General features: G+C 38.2%; 2 protein-coding genes across 3 annotated transcripts; one reads left to right on the top strand and one right to left on the bottom strand.

The window, feature by feature from the left end:
• Positions 1–2,347: 2,347 nt before the first annotated feature.
• LOC117985577 (uncharacterized protein KIAA2013 homolog) lies at positions 2,348–5,217 on the top strand. The gene has a single exon (XM_034972336.2). The coding sequence runs from the start codon at positions 2,579–2,581 to the stop codon at positions 4,463–4,465; it is 1,887 nt and encodes a 628-aa protein (XP_034828227.1). The 5' UTR covers positions 2,348–2,578; the 3' UTR covers positions 4,466–5,217.
• Positions 5,218–6,084: 867 nt separating this feature from the next.
• Mer (ezrin/radixin/moesin family protein merlin) lies at positions 6,085–24,396 on the bottom strand. Of its 2 annotated transcripts, XM_034972337.2 has the most exons (13): positions 23,982–24,395; positions 22,798–22,927; positions 21,917–22,122; positions 21,436–21,560; positions 19,630–19,732; positions 18,187–18,393; positions 17,783–17,887; positions 16,848–16,979; positions 15,073–15,219; positions 14,114–14,302; positions 13,236–13,414; positions 12,369–12,580; positions 6,085–11,742 (listed from the first exon to the last, which is right to left on the bottom strand). In XM_034972337.2, the coding sequence occupies exons 1-12, from the start codon at positions 24,066–24,068 to the stop codon at positions 12,370–12,372; spliced, it is 1,821 nt and encodes a 606-aa protein (XP_034828228.1). In that variant the 5' UTR covers positions 24,069–24,395; the 3' UTR covers positions 6,085–11,742; position 12,369. The 2 variants fall into 2 exon arrangements, with proteins under 2 accessions (XP_034828228.1, XP_069357002.1); XM_069500901.1 differs by lacking the exon at positions 18,187–18,393 and having other exon boundaries at positions 23,982–24,396.
• Between the last annotated feature and the right edge of the window lie 226 nt (positions 24,397–24,622).

The raw sequence follows: 24,622 nt of genomic DNA, 5'->3' as shown, positions 1-24,622 counted from the left end.
CTGTGGGAGCCACCAGCCAGCGAGTAGCTGTACTGCATATTATAGAGAAAAGGAAAGAGTATTATGATTTCTGATACTAGTATGAGTGTATGCTAACTGTAACTTGAACCAAAGATAATATATTAAACAAGTACAGATCGCTCACTCTATATTTAAAATTGTAACTAGTTCAAGACTATTACTAGATGGCGTCACTTGGTTCGTATGAAATATATTTTTTATGGATTTGACGAAATATCATATTTTACTTGTCTGGTTCATCAAATTTATTTATATTTAGTAACAAAATACAAAATTTTCACAACATCACCATCGGAAAATGCTAATTCTAAATTTTAATTATTGACTCATTGAACTTTACGATATCCATAGCATTTTGCTTTGGATAGCTGAAGTAGTATTACAAAATTCCAGTAGATGGCGTAACAAAATGACTTGTTACTTGAAAATAAAATTATTATTTTGCCTTTGGATTGGTGACGGTTGAATTTGACGGTGTATTACAATTTTCTGAGTGCTTTTATTTCTTTTCCCTATTTCGTTTGTGAATTGTTTCTGCTATATGGACTCCGAGATTCTGCTAACCCGATTACTTGTGCTTGCTCCTGGATTTTTGATGATGCCAAACTGCTGACCTACGCTTGATACCGGACCCTCTGATGATTGCCTGTGATTTTGGATTTCGTTTATTATTTGAGTAAAATTTGAGTTGGCTCTAAATAAAATTGAGTTTCATCAGCTGTTCGATAGAGTGCACTAAATAAATTCGCATCTCACATTTTAGCTTGCACAATAATGCCATCACACTATAAGGAGTTGACCTACAAGGTACCGGCGACTTAAAGGAGTTTTACGCAAGCTTTAAATGTATGACGTTAGCGATCTTACTTGTATGCTAGGTTAAGATTAAAATGTATGGCAATGGGGCCGATTCTCTAGTACACAATCTCTAAACTAAACTAAATTAACAGGTCTAAATCTAGTGCTTTCCTTTTCCGCAAGCAACATTATGAAAGGGATAGCAATAGATTTAGACGTGATATTTTAGTTTAGTTTAGATATTGTGTACAAAGGAATTAGCCACAATGATTTTTAGTTATTGCCATACATTTTAATCTTAACCTAGCTTTAACATTAAAAATGGAATCCCTCGCAATGTTAGTTAAACATAGTTCAATTGTGTGTTAAAGTTACACATTTTTTTTTGTATTTAGCAGAACAGTGACAGTGATGCTGAATGTGACACGTCACAAGTATGCAAGCCTCATACAGCTGTGAGCTCCAGCACTTCACACTCTTCACTCGTCACTGAGAACAAGTAGGTATACCTGCCAGTACCAATAACGTTTAGTTCAAGCAAAGATAATATATACAAGTAAGATCGCTAACGTCATACATTCATTTAAAGCTTGCGTAAAACTCCTTTAAGTCGCCGGTACCTTGTAGGTCAACTCCAAAAAGTATCAAGATGGTTCTCGGTTCTAAAGTACCTACTCTGTGGTTCTCGGGAATGGTTCAACGGTAATCATTCATCCAAGGGTTCAACGCTCAAACACAGAAACTATCGTAGTGTTGGTCAATACTTCACCGTTCTACGATCGACTACATTTTAACTTGCGTTGCGTTAAATGGTTCCCAAAGCCGGCGCGTCACACCCAGACCCACCAACATACACTCAACACAAAGCGCACCACTCGCTGTCTGTTGCATAGATAACACACTGTCTGTTGTACACTTCTTCTCCTGGGCCGACCCCATAATAAGCTACGGCTAAAATCGATTCACATACAAAATCGATTCTTTTAATTTCATTGCATATTTTCTATTACGATGAATAGCAATACCGAAAATGTTTAATGTTGGAAATGCTCAAAAAGACTAGAACCCTGAGTCGTAAAACCAGTTAAAAAACTGGGTGTTGGAAATATCTGTCACTGTCAAGTTGTCTCTAGGGATACCAAGTGGAAAAAATATCGATAATTTATTTTATTTTCTCGCTAGTAGTACTTGGTCTTGAATAATTCTATTTCATTCTGAAAGCTTCTTTCATCTTAGAACATCTTGCACAAGGTGTATTACTCATAGTGTTGCATATCTGGCGTCTTCTGGACGAAATTAAACAAGTTTTAGCAAGACCGGAATCCGGAAGATAGGTATCCAAGTCAACTCAGCTGTGATAAAAAATATTGATTTTTATTAATATACTTATCGAACTCAAAAATGTCATCAGTAAAATTTTAAAAGTTAAGTAAAAAAAACTATATTTCATTAAATTGATAGTTTGATAAATCAACATTAACAAATTAAAAAAATATCGATTTTTATCGAGCTCAAAATTGTCAACAGCTATGCGTTTATTTCATTAAAATATCGATAGTTTGATAAATTGAGACAGTACAACCCTAGTTATCTCGTTTTAAGTTTATCTTTTTGTGAATTGTGATTATTTATTTGTGAATTGTTGAAATAAATTATTCAATAGTTTTCACATGTTTATCATGACGATTTCCGTTCTTACGTGAGCACAACGACCCTAAAATCCGAAGCTTTTGTTAAAACAAACAACAGTGGTGCGGTTATGGAAAGAACAAACAGTAACTTCAGCGATATGAGTCGTCGAGCCGGAGAGATTTTTAGGCGTATAAACAGAATATTCGACGGTCCTTTGACAAGAAAGAAACTGGTTATCTTAATCCTCGTGTTAGTATTCCTGTTACTTTACATCGGACCCAGTATTTTGAACTCTCTGTTCAATTCGGAAGGTTCGTTGACGAGTAACCAAAATGTATGTCACAGGAACTTCTTGAACCCCTTTCAAGACGCTATCAGTGAGTACGACGCGTATTTAAGACTAGAATCAGCCGCCACGCTGTCCACGTTGAGCCACAACTATGTGCCTTATGTGGGGAACGGGTATGTAGGTATGGCGTTAGAACACGATTCGCATTTGAACATAAAATATGGAAGGACATTATCGTTGCCCCTGTACTACCACCCTCTGCATATAATAGACGACTTGGACATGAAGGAATCAACATTAGTCGACTACAAAAACGGTATTGTACATAGATTTCAATGTAGCAGTACAGGTATTCATGTTGCATATAAGTACTATACTCACAGAACCATTCCATCACTATTTGTTCAAGAAATTTTAATCAATAACCCACTAAATGTTGCAAAATCATTCCATATGACCACACCAAGGTTATCCGATTGGCCGACATCTGTGAAACAGACAATAAAGATTCACCAAGGAGTTGATAAAAAAGAGTATGAAGTTGTAACAGGAATGATTGCTTTACCCGAGAGTGATAATGTATTAGCAGTGTCCGTAGTATGCAGAAAGATGAGTAATAATATCCAAGTCGAAGCCAGAGATGGTTTAGATTTGCTAATTTTTACCACAGTTCAGTACAGTAAGCCTATAAAGAGGGCGGATTATGTAAAGCATAAGGACATAGTGGAGAAACAAGCGATAGATGAGATGGAGAAGGTTATAGCGTTGACAGGAGATAGAGTCGCAGTGAGAAATTTGAGAGAGAACCACTCTAGAGTATGGCAAGGACTGTGGTACACTGGCTTCTACATATCAGATTCTAAAGCAGACGGTGTCATCAACGGTGACAGAATAAACGCTACAATATACGCTATCCTTTCTCAAGTGAGAAGTTACGAACATGAAGAACATATAAAACTTTCTAGAAAATCAGAGATCCTCCGAACTTTAACATACTCTGAAGGGTGTTACGAAGGGCATTCTACGTTGGATGCATTTAATTTGTGGAAACCACTTAATTCCTTAACAAATTTGGACTCTGTTGCAAGCATATGGCTCTTAACATTAGAGAAGCAAGGCTGTCACAATCTGTTAAAAGCAGGAGCGAGTGGAGTCAATCAAGCGATGATTCTCAGTTTCGGAAGCTTCAGATTTAGCAACCAGCATCTTGAATACAACATTCATCCATCCAAACTACACCGAGACTTTTTGTTCCGCCGAATCAATTACGGTAACATGACTCATGTCAATGTAAGCATAATTCTACAAGAGGACAACAAGGCTGCTATATTTGTAGCTTTAGATCGCTCCGACAAAACCTATTATGCATGCGATGCGGGATGCCTCGACTCTCCTGTCCAACTAGGCCCATATAGAAAGTATTTCCCGGTGAAACTTACAGAGCCTTTGACTGCTATATTGTATATAACAGCGGACAAGCAGCATATGGAAGATTTAAGGCACGCTATTCATGTTAAGGAAGTTGTTGAAGCACCAGCGCATGAAAATCATGTTATAGCGTTACATAGGCATGGCCACAGTCTCGGTGGACTCAACCCGCTATTTTGGGTTTCCATTATAGTTTTAATAGTTGTGTTCCATTTGTTCTTGTGTAGGATAATAATGAATGAGTTTTGTGATAGCAACACAAATATTAGCTACAAAAGGTTATATAACAAAGCATGAGACATTGATGGTATAAAGTAGTTATTAAAAGGTAGTGTCACCAGCTTCAGTATTCATTGTTTGAATATTTTGCAATCATAAGTTGCATTGTAACTTTAGCTTACAATATACACTGCCAAGTTTTACGTAATTAATTTCAGTCCCCTATAGGTAAACCGCTGTAAGCTTGACACTTCTGATCGTCTGCGGGACGCGGGGCGGGAGCGCGCTCAAACAATCAGTTAGTCTGCCGCTGTTCGCCGGCAGTGGCTGACGTGAACTCTGGTTCGCACGTGATATTATTCTGGCGACTGCTACACACGATATTATCAATCTTGCGATATGAATCAAGATAACCTACATACTTCCTATTTTTTATTTCCTACTTTCAATTATTATGTACGCGATTGATAACTAAAAATCATAAAGACTATTGTTTTTAAATATTAGCTGATTTATTTTATTAAATAACTGCATTAGAATGTAATAAACGGTTAAGTTTTAATACATAATAATACATTAATAGTTCTAACACATGTTAAATAGACTGAATAAAAATACTTGAAACTATGAATAAATATATTCCATTAAAAAGTATCATAGGTGCATTTAATCTTAAGACTTAGTTAAATCTCAATTTTCTTTACGTCGTATCGTATATAGCCACACACATCACCCGCCCCGTGCCCCGCAAATCATCAGGGAGGCCAAGATTAAGGTGGTTTTTTTTGTTTTAAAAAAAACAATATTAGCCATGTTAAATGACTAATATTCCCCTTTCCTCTCCAACTAAGCGTCAAGCTTGTGCTAGGAGTAGTTACGACAATAGTGCAACGGGCGGGGTTTGAACCGTCGACCTTTCGGTTTTCAGTCCACTCCTTTACTTCTGTTGAGTCTGTTTCTTTTATAGTTGAACTAGCTTATTCCCACGACTTCGTCCGCATGGACTAAACTTTCAAACCACTATTTGACCTCTTTAGGGATTGAATTTTCAAAAATCCTTAGCAGATGCCTACGTCATAACAGCTATCTGCATGCCAAATTTCAGCCCGATCCGTCCAGTAGTTTGAGCTGTGCGTTAATAGATCAGTCAGTCAGTCAGTCACCTTTTTATTTTATATATTTAGATGTGCAAACAATCAGAGTAACGTATGTTTTTGCATGTAGAAAAATAAAACAATATTACTTTCTCATTTATCAGTATGATAATTATTGCAACTGATAAATAAGTTGATAGGTACAAAAATAATTTTTCAATAAAATTATTTTTAGGTAGTATATAAAATCAGATAAGGGTGAAAGTTAAATGATATCAACCAGTGTGTATGTAAATATTGTTAAAATGATTCTTATAGCTTGATCTCTTTCAAAATAATTTAGTAAATATATTTGTAAAATATACGAATAAAGGAATATAACCATAATGTCTGCAGTCTGTTATTTATGCATACAATATTTTGAGAGCTTCTAATTACCATTAATATTAATAATAATTCACGATATAAAAGCATTTAGTAAATAAAATATTATTTTATTAACTGTACATATTTGTGTATGCTCCATGAAAATTCAGTTAAGTATAGGGATTGTTATAAGATTGTGGTGTATTATATTTTTAAATAAAATTGCAATCGTATGTTGAATAAATATTTCGTTTTATTTTCTCATGTTCTCTTTACAGTAATTCGAGGTCATTTTGAAAGCATAACATGGATATGAAACAAAAATATGAATTACATTTTTTTCTATAAATATATTTACAAAATATTACAAATAATATAGTTCATAAATTGAAATAGTTAAATATATTTATCTGCTTAAAAATCTTAAGGCACGTTCACAGTTCATAATATGTATAGGCAGCATCTTCTGTGAGCTAGATTCTAAACAGGCTACAGGAAAAAAAAAACCCGACTTCAATAATCACAAACACTAAAAAGTAAAAACTAATTTAACTTATTACCGAACATATTTTGTAAGTATACAAGAGTTATTGCAATATATTTTGGAGCTGGTGCCAATTGGGTATTTGACTGCAATTTTTTTATTACTTTATTATAAACTAGGATAAAAATAATGACGTAAACTGAAAAAAACTAATTAAATCGATCAAATAACAAAAAGTTATAAGCATTTAAATATTTATGATTAGACAGAGATAGCGATATAGCATTTTGACGTCACACCTTACTAATGCCATAGTAGCTTCGTGCGGTTTCATACAAATTTTCGTTTTGCGAGAAAGGGATAGAATACCCTCCCACTCCAAAATTAAAATGCCTGTAACTTTGTAAATCATCTTGGATTTTAATATTTTTTCAGTGTACCTACGTCTTTATTTTTATCCTAGTTTATTATAAACTAATTAAAAGTAAAAAAAAAATTTATAAAGTAATAATATTTATCAAATTCAAAAGTAGGAAAATAGCCGCAAGAACCGTCTACCTAGTTACCTACTCTTCATATTGTTTTGTGACTCCTGATTGGCACCTCATAGGCAGTTCAGTCAATATGTTACATAAAATGTTTTCATGTTGTTTTTTATATTTATTCAGATACTTAGCCCATGACTGCAATCTCACCTGGTGGCAAGTGGTTGTTGTTGTGATGTTACCGTAACACGACCAATCTATCTTAGATACTGTTATCATCTGAAATGCTGTTCAAAGAGATAGTGATATCTAAGAAAAGATAATCTATATTTGAGAAGGTTTGGCCCAATTTTAGCTTTTATAGTTTTTGATATCAGCTCATACGCAAATCATCACATAACAGCATAACATCACAAAACATGTGGTCCGAAGAGAGAGACAACAAAATGTAATCTTTGTAGAAATACCTATTAAGTAATAATTACATACTTTTACAGTGCGGCAAGGTTCTATTGTCACTTAAATGACATTAACAGGGGGGCGCTGTTGGAGAACAAAGACTTAGAATATTCCGAATATTCAAACAAGAAGAAAGGGGATACTTGAAGGCAACGTTAGTACCGATTTTCGCCACGCGCCAAGATAGCCTTGTCGCACTGTAATTACAACTTCTATAGACTGGTAAAACGAACCGCCATGTTTTGAAGCATACTCATAGGTGTCGTTTTATCCAAAGGTGCGTTAACACTGCGCCAATATTTATGTAGTCTGTGTCACACCTTTGAGGGTGCTACAAAAAATGGCGACCCGTTACCAGGGTTTTACAGTGCGACAAGGCTATCTTGGCGCGTGGCGAAAATCGGAACTAACGTTAGCGTCAAGTGTCCCCTTTGTTCTTGTTTGAATATTCTAAGCCTTAGTTCTCCAACAGCGCCCCCTATCAAAGTCATTAAAGTGCCTAAACACCTATACTTTTATTTGTTGACAGTTAATCTTTTGTTGCCATTTTTACATGAGAATTTTAAAAAGTAGGGCATACGCCCATACATAAATAGATGGAATTCTAGTCTATTGAGTATTTAACCGATTAAATTAACAATAATTATGATCATAATATTATATATTTTGTTAGAATACTAAATTATTATTATTATTATCAATAGCCTAAATATAAAAAACCTACATTAAAGCCTTGGCACATGAACTTTAAAAACCTTAAGCCCTAAATCGGAACAAAAAAATTTTGGTGGTGGAAGCCCATGATTTTTGAATCAATTTAGGGCCGGCGCAAATCTGGCCCGGCGCAGCGCAGACCATTGTTTACTGCCAAGCCATTATCGACTTTGCTTACATGATATAATATCTAAAATCAACTGACACAACTACTCGACAAGAGTACAGATGAAGTCCGACTAGTAAGTGTGCCAATTGATTTTCGATATTATTTCAACATAAGCAAAGTCGATAATGGCTTGGCAGTAAACAATGCGCTGCACCTCGCCTGATTTGCGTCGGCCCTTAAGGAGTTTTCACACAGGAATTTCAAAATGTTTTATAACGTTATAACAACAACAACAACATTTTGTGTTGTATAATGTTAATACTTAGAAGGAGAAAATATAACTGACTGATATATCAACGTACAGTTGATTTTTTTCTTTGTAACTAGACTTTCACTAAGAAACGATTTTGAAAATTCTATTCGAGTGAGCAATATAAAACTTTTAAAACTTCTGTGTGGAAGCATCATTGAAAGAACAACGTATAGTCCGCGACAGGTTGAGATGGCAATCAGGGTATGAGGCGGGGGATGCCACGCACACCTGCACGTCACCCGCACCGGGTTAGCGCAGGGGCTGTGCGGGGTGTTACCTACCCGAATGCCATCTCAACCTGTCGCGTATATAATTAAGATAACAACGTTGTTATTAACCAAAACTTGAATGGCCTTATTGTCAAATAACAACGTTGCTAAGTAACTTATCGACAGATTACAAATAGATTCATTAATTTCGGCCGTCAATAGACCATTGTCTAAGTTAATGCGATAAAAATATTATAACCGTGTGAAGAGGCTCTTACAACTTATTAATTACTATTACATAATAAAGGAACTTAATAAAATAAAATAATAGTAAACCAAGGTACGTAACAGAATGTTCTGGTACAACAGTACACGAGATCGCTCGAGCAGTCGCGCTTCCAAGCCGTCGCGTCGACGGTTACAGTGTCAACTGCTCAAGCAGTTGATTGCAGCGGCTGCTTTAGGCCGGTCTTACCTATACGGGCAGCTTGAAGCAGTCCATAGTGAACTACAATCTTCTATTTACAATGATCATGATGTCATACAAAATGGAACCACTCGAGCGCTTCGACCGGCGATCAGAAGTCAGTATTTGTATTGCAATTGCTGATCGATGACATTCATCGTTCAGCAGTTGCCAAGCAAACACTGACTCCTCGAGCAGTCGACTGCTCTTTTACCCTTGACTGCTCAGTTACCCTTTCCGCCCGCACCCCACCTCCACGTCGCGCGTGCATGGTCTAGACCGACTGCTACAGCAGTTATCAATGGCAGCTTCAAGCTGTTTATCAATGACTACTCGAGCGGTCCGTATATTTTGATCACTGCCTAACCGCTCGAGCTGCCCGTGTAAGGCCGGCCTTACGGTTACAATGAACTGCTCAAACAGTTGGCAACGACTGCTTTAGTGGTCCGTGTATGGTCACTCTAACATGGACTTTATGTTTTCAAATCACGCGGCCGTTACGGAATTATCAATCTTATTATCTACGACATAAAGTCCATGTTAGATTGGCCCACATGATTGTGTAATCCTAATATAATAGCTACAACTATACATCACAATTAAATAAAGGAAACCACTCATTAAACGAATTGAAGTCTACTAATTTCTACTACGAGCCTCAATAGCTCAACGGGTACAGGAGTGGACTGAAAACCGAAAGGTCGACGGTTCAAACCCCGCCCGTTGCACTATTGTCGTACCTACTCCTAGCACAAGCCTGACGCTTAGTTGGAGAGGAAAGGGGAATATTAGTCATTTAAAATGGCTAATATTCTTTAAAAGAAAAAAAAAAATTGTGTGCGTTTGCGTAAGTCGCGCCAAAGGAGATCGAAACGCTTCTATACATCCCCTGGGCCCTGGCGACTGTTACAAAGTGTAACAAGTAACTATACTTGTAATATTCGCCTATAACTTACTACATACTAAATAATTCAATTTCTTTGGATTCCCAAAACTTGTGCAAAAAGTTGGGCAAAGCCAATCGTTGTAATTTAAAAATAAAGACTTGTAAAACAGATCTTACATTTTACATTAAAATTAACACTTAATGCTTATAAAAAGAATATATTATTATGAATAAATATTATTATTTTTTAAACATAAATATCAGTCAAGCGTAGAAATATACCTAGTGTACAGTGCGCCCCAGAAAATAATGTACATCGACCTTTAGAATTAGAGTGCGACTTTGTCTCTGTCACGTTTTGTCGGTCTCAACGGCAGAGACAATGCTCTACAAAACCTCTACCTCTTTCTAAAGGTCGATGTACATTATTTTCTGCCGCGTACTGTAACTTTACTCTATCCCCGGAGTCAATTTGGTATAGCGCTCTCTCTACCTAATCCCATACAAAAATAGAGAGAGCGCATTACATTCTTCGGAGAAGTTATTATAACACTCTCCCTGTTACACACTCATACAAATGATAGAGCCAAACAGAGAGAGCGCTATACCAACTTGACTCCGTGAATAGAGTATAGATTAATTAATTGTGACAAATCTTTAAAAAGAGCAACTGCCGAGTTTCTTGCTAGTTCTTCTCAGCAGGAAAGGCATTTCTAACCAGTGGTAGATACATTTGACGTTTCAAAACAACTAGAGTAACCATTTTCTATTCTATTCAAGACATATTGGAGTGGAGGCATCTTTTTAAAAATATTTCAAAGTAGCCCCCCCCCCCCCCCTCTCACGAATAACTGGAGTCTTTTAAAAAATACTTCAAAGTATTTTTACTATTACCTTTGAAAAACATCTCGATTGTTTAGTGGAAGAGGGAGACGATCGACTCGATTGAAAAAATATCTCGATAGCGATTCCTTCGACTGTTGAATAGAAATATCTCCGAATCGCGCATCGCTAACTCGTTTTACAATTACAAAAATATATTCCGTTTCTTAAGCGTATTGCGAAAAAAATAACTTATCTACTATATTTTATAGCCAAAAGAAATATGTGAAAAATACATATTAATATTACATGATCAAACATTTCCGATTTTCATATAGAGATCGTATTATAAAATGAAAAATATATTTATAATAATATATCAAATAAAGAAATATTATGCAGTAAGCTTAATTAATAGAGATTACACGTATCGCTTATTTGAACGCATACAAAACATATGTACTTATGTTTTGAATTAAAAATATCGACATTTTAATAAGGCACTACGTTTTGTAAAACACCTATAACGTATGATTGTGTTACCGTCAGAACTTTTTTAGACCTATATCTACTTTTGACTGTTTTAGGCAGTTAAAAGTAATTTTGATCAGAAAAAAGTTTTGACTGTAACATAATATATATTATATCAAATTGTATTAAAAAAAACTAATTCATAGTTATTAGCATAACACTTTGAACTATATTTGACTTATAAGTTATATACTTTATAATATATACAAAGGTACGTAAAGCTGGTAATAATGTAGGTTTTTAAACTATTAGGCGTCTATAGGTGGTAGTCTGTGCTACAACTAGTATACACGTGCTCTAACTCATGATTGGCTTCTCGGTATTCTCATTAAATCTTTTTTTTTTTTTATTATTGAGATACAATACATTTATTTCATACATATAGAATTTTGATTATCCGAAGTAATCCATTACTACCTGCAAAAAAAAAAAAACTGTATGTTTGTAAATTTCTATAGTGCCGGAGTCTAGCCTCAACTAAAAAAAGAAAGAAAGAAAAAAGAAAAGAAAAGTGAGTCTCTTTTGCTACTATGCTCTCCTGGTACTTTATTCATGTAAGCTACAGTTGGTGTCACGTTAAAAGGTCTCCGACCTTGAACTTGCGCAATGGGTGATATATCGGTCTACATATTTGGCGTCTCGTTAAAAGGCCTCTGACCTTGTACTTGCGCAGTGGGTGATTTAATAATGTATGGCTAGGGCATACGCCATGACCAACAGAAGTGAAGAATGAGAGTGAGCTCACCCACAGGTCGCGGTCGCGTACCACTGTCTTATTTCCTCGCAATCGAAGATGCTTTTGAAAAATTTTCCTTCGAGCAGGTGTTATGCTCGAAACTCAGCTGGTCTGACCGTTGGATGTTGAAACTTTTATATATAGTCTTCTGGGATTAAAACTTCGTTAGCGTGATTCAGGCGTCATAGTGAGTGATTGAAGATACTCGTGGTGCCATCTAGTGAGATCGTTGTGAGTAGTCCGCTTTAGGTTCGTTTCGTGTACACTTGTGGCGACTACTAAACGCTTGCTATACATTGTCACATACCTCACAGCTCCTCGTAGAAGGCGACCCTGGTCCGCGTGGAGCCCTGCTTCAGTTTCCGCAGGGTGCTGTACTTGTCGTCGCCCGCGCGCGCTTGTGCCTCGTGCAGCCGGTCGAGCGTAGCGCCATTTTGCTCCACTCGCAGTACTGAGAACTCGCAGCGGAGCTCGTCTAACTGTTGCTGGAGATGTTTGGACTTGGCCAGGTACTCCACTCTGTGGGAGTTCAAGTATTTATTATTAACTAGCTGATGCACGCGACTTCGTCCGCGTCAAATTTCATCAAAATTGGTTACTGTTGGGCCGTGAAAAGCTAGCAGACAGACAGACACACACTTTCGCATTTATAATATTAGTATGGACTAGTCAGCTTTAACTTTTAACTGTTCAGTCAAAATTTTATTAGTTATTTATTTTTATATGTACCTGAATAAAAAAATAAAAAATTTCATCACTTACATCTAGTCGGTCGATTTCGTAAAACCTGCAATCATTATTACAATCTCAATTGTTGTGATTGGCTGAAATTGTGCGATTCTTGTTGCAACAATGCATTGTAGCCAATAAAGTGAGCGAGCGTCAACCAATCAGCGGGGCGATTGTCTAAAGCCTGCATCAATCATTATTACAATCTCAATTGTTCTGATTGGCTGAATTTGTGCGATTCTTGTTGCAACAATGCATTGTGGCCAATAGTGAGCGAGCATTAACCAATCAGAGATGATTGCGATCGTGACATTGTAGCTGTCAAACAACCGCGGTAGGGCCACAGAAGTGATTGCGATCATGGCATTGTAGCTGTCATTCTACCGCAATCGAGCCGTAGCTTTACAGGATTGAAAGTGAAAAGTGATCATAACAGATATGTTACCTCTCCTTCTCGATCTCCAGCGAGAGCCTATGCATGTGAGGGTCGGAGTCATCCGGTACGAGCTGGTAGGAGTTCAACTCCCCGTCACTGGTCCCGCCGCATGTGGTACCAGCAGTCTCACCCAACTCGGCCGGCAGAGAGCACGTCGACGGGAATAATGAGATGGGGACCGGTGGAGGCTGGAATAACCATACAATATGTATCAACGCGTAGGACGCCCTCCAGCACGATGGACCGACGATATAAAGAGGCTGGCGGGAAGTGGCTGGATGAGAAAGGCGGAGGACCAGGTGTGGTGGCGCTCTTTAGGGAAGGCCTATGTTCAACAGTGGACGTCCACAGAATGCTGCTGCTGATGATGATGATGTACGTATCAACGCTTCAAGATGTCTTCTTGTCCGAAATTCCTCAGTGCTTGAAGACCAAAGTCTTCGAACAGTGCGTGTTGCCAGTGATGACATATGGATCCGAGACATGGTCGCTAACTATGGGCCTCATAAGAAAGCTCAGAGTCACTCAGCGGGCGGTGGAGAGATCGATGCTTGGAGTTTCTCTACGTGATCAAATCAGAAATGAGGAGATCCGTAGCAGAACTAGAGTAACCGACATAGCTCAATGGGTTGCGAAGCTAAAGTGTCAATGGGCAGGGCACATGGTTTGTAAAAACGATAGACGTTGGGGTCTCAAGGTGCTGGAATGGCGACCTCGCACCGGAAGACGCAGCGTTGGAAGACCCCCCCGTTAGGTGGACGGATGACATCAAACGAGTCGCAGGAAGCCGCTGGATTCAGACGGCGCAAGACCGTGGCGTGTGGAAGTCCCTACAAGAGACCTATGTCCAGATAGAGAGGGAGAGATAACATAAGCAGTATACTCACAGGAGGTAGAGAGCCATTGGACGTCCTACTGAGGAAGTTGAGCAGCTTCTCTTTGGCCTGCTTCTCAGCTACTCTTGCCGACACTAGTTCTGCCTTTAATCTCTCCGCTTCTGCCGCGCGCTTCTCTGATTCTTCTACTAATCGCGCTGTTAGGAACTCTGCTTCTCTTGTTTTACGTTCTAAATGTACCTGAGGCATTATTGAATGGGTACAAATTAACATAAAATTGGGTTTTCTGGATCACGAGACTTACAAATACAAGTTACATATAATTTTAGCGTTTAAACTATCGTGAGTGATTTCCGTTATATATAATATCTGTCAACGGCTGTACTCACGTATTGAGTCGACGTTAGCCCGACTAGTTTCGAACTCATCCCATACTAGTCCCAACCACGACGCGTGCGCGACCTGACTACCTTGAAAAAGGACCCCGGATGGGTTCGAAACTAGTCGGGCTAACGTCGACTAAATACGTGAGTACAGCCGTTGACAGATAATATATATAATTATTTTTGTGTTCAACTAATAGATGTCCACGCCTGGACATAGGTTTCTTGAGGAGACTTTTACACTCGCGGTGTAGCGCTGGAAACTTTTTGTGACGTCACTCTATAACGATAGATATATAATGAGAGTTGAGTTGACATAACAATTTACGCGAACCAAGTATTATATTAATTTTAGATGATGCCCGCGACTTCGTACGCGTGGATTTAGGTTTTTAAAAATCCCGTGGGAACTCTTTGACTTTCTGGGATAAAAAGAAGCCTATTTCACTTTCCAGGTCTTTAACTATACCCATGCAAAACATCACATCGATGCGTTGCTCCGTTGCGACGTGATTGAAGGACAAACCAATAAACTAACAAAACAAACACACTTTCTCATTTATATATGGGTGGTGATTAAAAGTGTTAAATCATTAAATGTATCTTCTCCTTTTATTTACATCTCACCTTTTCTTCTTCAGTCCGAATGGCGGAGAGTCGCAACCGCGCGTTCTCCCTCTCCGCATCGGCGGCCTTCTGCGCCAATAGCGACGCTTCTTCCTCGGCCACTCTCCCTTTCTCTGCTAACAATTCCGCCGTTTCTTCCGAGCGACGCTAAAACATAGTCAGTCAAAGTCAAAGTCAAATGATTTATTCAAAATCCATACTAATATTATAAATGCGAAAGTGTGTCTGTCTGTCTGTCTGCTAGCTTTTCACGGCCCAGCAGTTTAACCGATTTTGATGAAATTTGGTACAGAGTAGCTTATGTCTCGGGGAAGGACATAGGCTAATTTTTCTTTTTTAAATAAATTTATTTTTTTCACCCCAATCATAATTTTTACTTTTATTATTATCACTTTTTATCCCGGAAAATCAAAGAGTTCCCACGGGATTTTTAAAAACCTAAATCCACGCGGACGAAGTCGCGGGCATCCTCTAGTCCTCTAGTAGGTAATAAATTACTCTTTTCGATTGTCAGTTGTTGGATTTGTAAGATATCTAGTGGTGATAATTATTACGCAAACTTAAAACTAAAGCTACGAGGGTTCCAAACGCGCCCAGGTCTGAGAAGAGCCCAGAACAAACTCAACCGGGTATTCTTTTTATTATCACCACTTTACAAAATCATAAATTAAACTTCATACGTTGAAACAGTGTGACTAATTCGGTTGTACACAATCTTTAAACTAAACTAAATTAACAGGTCGAAATCTATAGTGCTATCCTTTTCCGCAAGCAACATTATGAAAGGGATAGCAATAGATTTAGACGTGTCATTTTAATTTAGTTTAAGAGATTGTGTACAACGGAATTAGCGACAGTGGTACTGATTCTGAGCACAACCTAATTTTAGAGTATTCGCATCCTCTTCTTAGTAATGTAATATGAATAGGACAGACGCAGTTTGACAGTAAATTTAATTTTTAGATGGTAAAACCCGTGATTTTAGCGCACAGTCGCGAGCCTACTGTTTAAATTTGAAGATTGCCCTAAAATTTAGAGTCTTTAAATGTAAAGTTCATGTTCTGTCCTTTTTTAGCATTGTTAAAAAGAAAAGGATGAAGATACTCTAAATTTAGTTTAGAGAAAGACAACGGAATCGGTGCCATTGTGGCTAATTCCTTTGTACACAATCTCTAAATTAAACTAAAATGGCACGTCTAAATCTATTGCTATCTCTTTCATAATGTTGCTTGCGGAAAAGAATAGCACTAGATTTAGACATGTTAATTTAGTTTAGTTTAGAGATTGTGTACAAGAGAATTGGCCCTGATTCTCTAGTCTCTCTCTAAACTAAATTTAGAGTATCTGCATCCTTTTCTTATTACTAATGCTAAAAAAGGAACGGAACATGACTTTCACATTTAAAGACTCTAAATTTTAGTGCACAATACAAATTTAAACAGTAGGTTCGCGAGTGCGTGTTAAAATCACGGGTTTACCATCTAAAAATTAAATTTAGAAATGTCAAACTGCTTCTGTCCTTTTCATATTACAATAGTAAGAAGAGGGTGCGAATACTCTAAAATTAGGTTGTGCTTAGAATCGGTGCCATTGGCGCCTTAAACTTAAACTTTAGGGAGTCTCGCAAGTGGCAGGGGGTTGCCATGATACTAGGTACCTTTCAAAGCATGACGTCATTTCTAATACTATTCCGTAGAAAATAAAAAAAATTGACTTTATACTTTGAGTCGCAGGTTTTTGGATACATTAGGATCTGGAAGAAGATGTGTACTCACGAGCGCCTCGTTGGCCAGTCGTATCTCCTCCTGGTACTGCAGAAGTCTCTGCTCCATGGCGGCCCGTTCCCTTTCCGCCGCCTCCCGCAACTGCTTCTCGCGGGCTAGCTTGTTGCGTTCTATTTGACGACGCTACAAAAACTTTATTCTCACTAAATGAATGACACTAACTGGCGTTTAGCCCCCAACAGGACTTCGACCGTCCGCTGCGCCAGATCCTTCTTTCCACGCACATGCTAACTGTGGAACCAACTCCCATCGGCGGTGTTCCCACTAGATTACAACATGGGGTTATTCAAGGGGCGGACCAACAAATTCCTAAAAGGCCGGCAATGCATCGGCGGTTCCTCTGGTGCTGCAAATGTTCATGGGCGGCGGTAATCACTTAACATCAGGTGACCCGCCTGCTAGTTTGCTCGCTATCCCTATTAAAAAAAAGAGGGGAGAGAGCATAAGGGACACGGAAGAGACAAAATAATTTGAAGGTAGTCAAGAAGGCGCCCCAGGATAACGCCAAGAGCAAGTACCGAACGGGCGCCCTCCCGCGATTCGGTCCATATAACCCAGGGTTATCCCAGTATTCGCACTTAATATATAAAAGGAAAAGCTTATTGACTGATTTATATGCACAGCTCAAAGTACTGGATGGATCGGGCTGAAATTTGGCACGCAGATAGTTATTGCGATGTCGACATCCGCTGAGAAAGGATTTTTGAAAATTCAAACCTTAAGGGGTTGAAATAGGGGTTTGAAATTTGAAGGCGTTGAATTTTCAAAAATCCTTTCTTAGCGGACGCCTACGTCACAATAGCTAACTGCATGACAAATTTCAGCCAGATCCATCCAGTAGTTTGAGCTGTACGTTGATAGATCAGTTAGTCAGTCAGTCAACTTTTCCCTTTATATATTTAGACTATGGATAGTCACGACCGTACCTGTTTCTCTTCTTTCGCCTGCGCCTTCATTTGCTGCACCTCCATGGTGTCGGGTTTCCGTCGCCGCATATACAAGTCATGGTTGCCGATACACAGATCTAATATCTGCAACAAGAAAATAATGTTTTCATCTAATTCGCTCGGAAAAGCTTTTTTTGTCGTTGGAAATCTGCGTGAAAAAGTCTATTTTGACTGCTAGCGTGGAAAAGTCAATTCAAATTCATCAAAATTTTCCGTAACAGCTCACGACTTGCCTCGGAGATCATGTAAAGCCATTGATATGCACTTGATCTTTTTCCGATCGTGTCGGATTGCCGACCCATCGAACTATGAGAGTGTGGGAATAGAGATTAGAGAATGCACCTGTGTAGCACAAGTACTATACAGAGTTTTATAACACTTACCAGTTTATTCATCCCCTTGGGAGAGAAGAATATGAAGTTGGTGACAGTCTTCTCCACAAACTTGATGACAAACTTCTTGTCATCAAAGGATATGTGCTTGATCTCTGACCACGGGAAGGTGGTCTTTGGCGTCAGTTTGTTGTCCTTTTCGTATATGTTGAGGCCTAATGCTGTCACTCCTAGATATAAATCTGTTTCTTTCTTGTTCTGGCATAGAAAATTACACTTTTTTAACTTCAATTTCTTCAAGCAGTAATAAAGAATTGAAAAATCCTCTGGGAACTTTCAATTTCCGGGATTAAAAATAGCGTATGTCCTTTTCCGGGATGCAAGCTCTTTCTCTCTTTCTACTCTCTGGGCTGGGATTCTGCACTTAAACGTTTCCGTCTGTTGTGCGTGGGTTGCAAGCTATAGTCCGCGACAGGTAGAGATTGCAATCGGGGTATGGGGCGGGGGACACCCCGCACACCCGCACGTCAGCCCGCGCTCGCCCCACGCTAAGGCGTTCCCTCCCCGATTGCCATTTCAATCTGTCGCGCACTATCTGTATGTTTTTTTTTTTTTTTTTTAATAGATATAGCGAGCAAACGAGCAGGCGGGTCACCTGATGTTAAGTGATTACCGCCGCCCATGAACATTTGCAGCACCAGAGGAGCCGCCGATGCGTTGCCGGCCTTTTAGGAATTTGTTGGTCCAAATTTCGTCAAAATCGGTTACACAGATGGGGCCGTAAAAAGCTAGTAGACAGACAGAAAGACACGCTTTCGCATTTATAATTTAACATTAAAAAATTGTGTTTAGGGTTCCGTACCTCATGAAATTTGGCAAGTAGGTAGGTGTTATAGCACAAGTAAAGGAAAATATCCGAAAACCGCGAATTTGTAATTACCTACATCATAAAAATATCAAAATGTGTTTATGAACAAATAATTAGTGGCACCGATTCCCTTGTCTTTCTTTAAAATCTGCATCCTTTTCTTTTTACTAATGCTAAAAAAGGAACGGAACATGCCTTTCACATTTAAAGACTCTAAATTTTAGTGCACAATACAAAATTAAACAGTAGGTTCGCGACTGCGCGCTAAAATCGCGGGTTTTACAATCTAAAAATTAAATTTAAAACTGTCAAACTGTGTCTGTCCTTTTCATATTACATTAGTAAGAAGAGCATGCGAATACTCTAAAATTAGGTTGTGTTCAGAATTGGGGCCAGTATTTTCAATTTGCAAAGCAAGATATATACCAAGTGAGGTATCATATGATTTACCTGTATATTTTAAAACAGATTTTCTTTAATTTTATGCATAATAGTTTCTTGATTTATCGTGCAAAATGTCGAAAAAATACCCGAGTACAGAACCCTCGGAGCGCGAGTCTGACTCGCACTTGGCCGGTTTTTTTTTGGTTGGGATGTCTATAAATAAGTAATAGAAATGAGCTCACATTAATAGCGAAATAGTTGACACCGTACATATCCAAATCCTGTGCTATTTTCAGGTACTCCATCTCAGCCTCGTCGCGTGACATGCCTTTGTGGTCTGCGTACCTGTTTGACAATAATAAATAATAAAATATCTTTATTTAACAAAAACAATTTATTTTGGCGTCGGTTACTAGTGCTCTCCACGCTAGGTTAAACCTGTGACGTGGAGACCATATATGAATTCCTAGTGGGTTTTACTGACGACTAGGAAAGTTTAGCGGTTAGAATATTTTTGTGACAATCCATTGAATCCATTGAATCCAGTGAATTGCACTATTTAAATTGTCTGTAGAATTGGATCAATAACTGATTCGGAAGACTCAAGAGGAGATTCATTATTAAAATGAATACTGCATGTGGGACAGATTTTGGGATGGGTAAAAAAAAACTTCAAGGTGTCACTGACATGGTTTAAAAAAAAATCAGATACAAGTTAGCCCTTGACTGCAATGTCACCTGGTGGTAAGTGATGATGCAATCTAAGATGGATGCGGGCTAACCTGGACGAGGTATGGCAGTTTTTGCTTGCTTGCATGCAAGATCTTACTTTGAAGATATGCTATAAAAATTAAGTTAAAAATTATGAAATTTTAATTTTTGATACTACAATTAATTTGGAAAACCACTTATTTCATAGTTTTGAATTTTCACTCTTATCTGCAGCACTGACTGCAAATTTTTTATCATGAATAAATGCTGATGATTTAAAATATGAATATTGATAAAATTGAAATGTTACTTCAATTAAGTGTAAAAGTGTGAGTGAAAACTATTCACAAAGCATTTAAACTATCATTGGTCGTATTTTGATAAATTGGTGCGACACAACAACCTCACACACGCAAGCAAACCTACACAACATACATGCACGCACGGGAGCAAGCAACATACACAACTACATGGACACACTTTTCCGTCCCGCACAAACACAAACACAGGTTCTTGTTACATATCCTAACAATAACTTAGTTCATATCACTTGCGCAGCAAATCATCATCGAAGGCTAAGTGTCCGTTCACGCAGACCGGCTCGGACCGGAGAGCAGATTTTGATAGCGATTAAAATAGAGTGTTGGATAGTTGAAATAAGGTTTATTTTTACATATCACCTCTCTTGTTATTGAGAATGCCAGAGAGCAAACCTTACGCGGTTAGTGTGAAAAATAAAAGGAGCAGACCGGCTACGTATGATTTCTGATGACGCGCTCTTCCGCTCTCGCGCAGCCGAACAGCTCCATTTGCGTACTCTTTCAGTACAATGCTCTTCCAGCCGGTCTATGTGAAACAAAACTTGGTCGCTCCGGCCAGTTCCAACCGTACGCGCGCCGGAGGTCTGTGTGAAAAGAAGAGCACCGTCCGATTCTGTCCGAGCCGGTCTGTGTGAAGGGACACTAAGTCACTAGGTCCAGTCCAGAGTCCAGAGTCCAGCGCTCCGTCAGCAAGAAATTACCTCGTTGCCATTCGTGACTCTAACTAATTAGGATTTATCTACATTTTAATATTATGTGATTTAAACCATGTGAGAGATGTGAAGAGGTGCATTGTCGTCACACCTCGACGCAGTCTCTTAGTTAGGTTAGAGTAGATTAGATTTAGGTAGTCATAATGTGAAACTACGCATCTGATATAGATGCGGGCTTTAGGTTAGGTTAAAATGTAAGGATTTAAGAATAAAAATAAAAATATAAGTCTATCTTCGTTTCCTTCAAAAATCCTTCTGGCGCCGCTTACGTAACTCACTCATGTACACATAAACTTACTCTTACCATATTTTGATCCTTTCCTCCCACATCTCGGGGGTCATCTGATACTGGTCTATCACTCGCTGGGGCAGGAGGTCTTCGCTTGCTAGCATGCCAGGTTTGTAGGCGCTTTCATCGTAGTCGCCGTACTAGAAATACAAGGTTTTGTATGAAAACAAAATCGTAAAATATTGTCGGGGGACAGGGTAGATAGAATGCTTTGTTATGATTATTGGACTCAAAAGTCACGTAATCAAGACAATGTGCGGAATGAGGGTACCGAACGGGCATGGGCAGACTTTTATGCTAAGCAACTGCCTAAGCTTGGCGATATTGAGGGTCAGGTCAGGTCTATTGGTGATGGTCTGTGATCTTAAGGCTTTGCCTCAGCTGAAACCTAATTGTTATTGATAACTAGTTCTTCTTAGTGTGAATTTAGCTTAAGAATTCTGTAAGAACATATTTTCCTCAGAATAAAAAGTAGCTGTTGGCTATAGCCCCTCACCTTAGCCTGAACAGCATAGCTGGCCAGTAACACGGAGGCTTCGGGCGGGCAGTAGATGTCCATGCTGAGGATGGCCTGCTTGACCTGCAGGAACAGCAGGTGCTGTGTCACTTCCTGGATCAGCTCCTCCGCCACATCCTCTGGGTACAGCTTGCACAGCAGCATGAATGGAGTTCCCGGCATTTGGGACACACACTGGTCTTGCACTGAAAAAAATTATAATTCAAACTCAAGACATAATATTGTGGCTAATTGTTGTACACAATCTGTTAACTAAACTAAAATAATAGGTGTAATTATATTGCTATTCCTTTCAAGAAGCTCCCTACAAAAAAAGATAGCAATATATTAAGAGTTTAGACTTATCAGTTTAGTTTAAAGATTGTATGCAATAGAATTAGCTACATTATTCTTTCCTCCTATCAGTAGTAGAACCGCTACAAATCAAATAAAGTAACAAATCTATAAAAAGGAAAAACTGACTGATCTATCAACACACTACTACAGGATGGATCGGGCTGAAATTTGGCATGCAGATAGCTATTATGACATAGACATACACTAAGAAAAGTGTTTTGAATTTTTTTATTTTTTTATTCAGATAAAAGTTAGCCCTTGACTGCAATCTCAACTGGTGGTGAGTGATGATGCAGTCTAAGATGATAGCGGGCTAACCTGGAAGGGGTATGACAGTTTTTAGTAAACCCATTCCCCTTTGGTTTCTACACAACATCGTACCGTAACGCTAAATCGCTTGGCGGCACGGCTTTGCCGGTAGGGTGGTAACTAGCCACTTTAAGGGGGTAAAATAGGGGTTTGAAATTTGTGTAGTCTACGCGGGCATAAGCTACTAAGTAATATAATCATTTACAAGTTATTACCTCTTTTATCCAACTTCAGCCAGCTTATAAAATGTTTTGTGTCCTCAAACTGTAGTCCAAAAAACCATGTTTCCCTCAGCCCTATGGTCCTACACACCAGGTCAAATAAATCTCTGCCAGTTGCTCTCCACTAGAACAAAACAAATTTTAATTTTAATACCATAATTATATTACTTCCATCTCATAATGGAATAAATGTTCAAAATTGCATAAAGATTCCTTATTTAAATTAAATTTTAACTAGCTAGCGGCCTGAGGGCTGTGTTCTGCTTTTGAGCCTATTGGTTCCTTATTTGAAAAACAAAAAGTCAAGCCTAAAACAGTTTAGAGGAATGACAACAGTTCTGACTCCAAGGAGTCTTGGTCAGGCCTTTATAGCTCACAATTTCATGTGTTTTGTATCATACCTACTTTTTAGACAAGCTATGTGCTTAATAAAAATCTAAAAATGTATAAACACGATAGTTTTAGCAATAAGCAATCGAAAAATGTTAATTTCAGTTTGTAAAAATAAATAATGAATTTTATAATTCACTAGCTTATGCTTGCGACTTCGTCTGCGTGGACTACACAAATTTCAAACTGCTATTTCACCCCCTTAGGGGTTGAATTTTCGAAAATCCTTTCTTAGCGGATGTCTACGTCATAATAGCTATCTGCATGCCAATATTCAGGCTGATCCGTCCAGTAGTTTGAGCTGTGCGTTGATAGATCAGTCACTCAGTCAGTCAGTCACCTTGTCCTTTTATATATTTAGATTTTATTTATAATTCGTCTGAATATATATGGGTCTCTTATGGCTAAACCTATTGTTTTACAATTATTTAATACTGTCTCTTCCATTCCATTTCCACGCATCATTGGTGAAATAAACTGTATCCATTAGGTACAACTGCATGCCATAAAACTAAAAATTGAAGTTAATTAATATTATCAATTATTAGGACTTTATTTATGAAAACTGTTCCTTTTAAAATACCTTCCAGTTAATTTTGATACCTGTTTTTAAATAGCACCATTAAGTGCCAAGTTATGTGAGAATTAAGTGTGTAACGACCCTGGGGTCACGGGTGACTCACAACGGGACCATTGTGTTAATATGTGTTAACATTCCAGCGAAATGAACGATAAAGTATAAACAAAACTACGAAAATACACCAACGTTACGTTACATAGTATTTTACCTCAAGGTTGAATTCCAATTCAGCGTCCAGAGTGCACACTTTAACTGGGAACGACTTGGCAGCCTTCTTTCTCCTAAACGGCGGCATTATCTCACATTTGTTTATCAAACAACACAAATCAACAACTCTTCCTATAGGTTAGGAACTTATTGTAACATAGTTAATGAACACCGATAGCGAGTTTACGTAATGTGGACTCGATTGAGGAATGCGCGTAATTTCACCACTAATTTCACATTGCGTACCTACTATTTTCAGTGGTTATTATTTACAAACAAGGGGAACGTCAATGAAACGAGACTGAACTTGGAGTAAATGTATTCTGTGGACTGAACTGAAATAAAATTGAATGAAAAAAATATTAGGTACAGAAAATCGACACCGCTGGCAACCGCTGATATTATACCAACAATGTACTCTGTGCAGCTGTCTTCATTATTTATGGATTTGTTTTGTCATTGTTATTTTGTTTATTGATTGACAGCGTAGATAGATTAATAAAGGTAGATGCAGGAACGTTTGCTTTCTCATTCGCACTAAAAAGAGAGCACAGATAAAGTTACTAATGTGATAAACAGAGACGCAGCTAACCTATTTTTTGTCCCTTATTGTTTTTGTTAAGAATACAATATACAAGAAGT

The sequence above is a fragment of the Maniola hyperantus genome, chromosome 9 (genome assembly GCF_902806685.2).
Source record: "Maniola hyperantus chromosome 9, iAphHyp1.2, whole genome shotgun sequence".
NCBI classification, from domain to species: domain Eukaryota; kingdom Metazoa; phylum Arthropoda; class Insecta; order Lepidoptera; family Nymphalidae; genus Maniola; species Maniola hyperantus.
The sequence above is the reverse complement of the archived record's forward strand: the minus strand, read 5'-3'. Positions and strand labels throughout refer to the sequence as shown.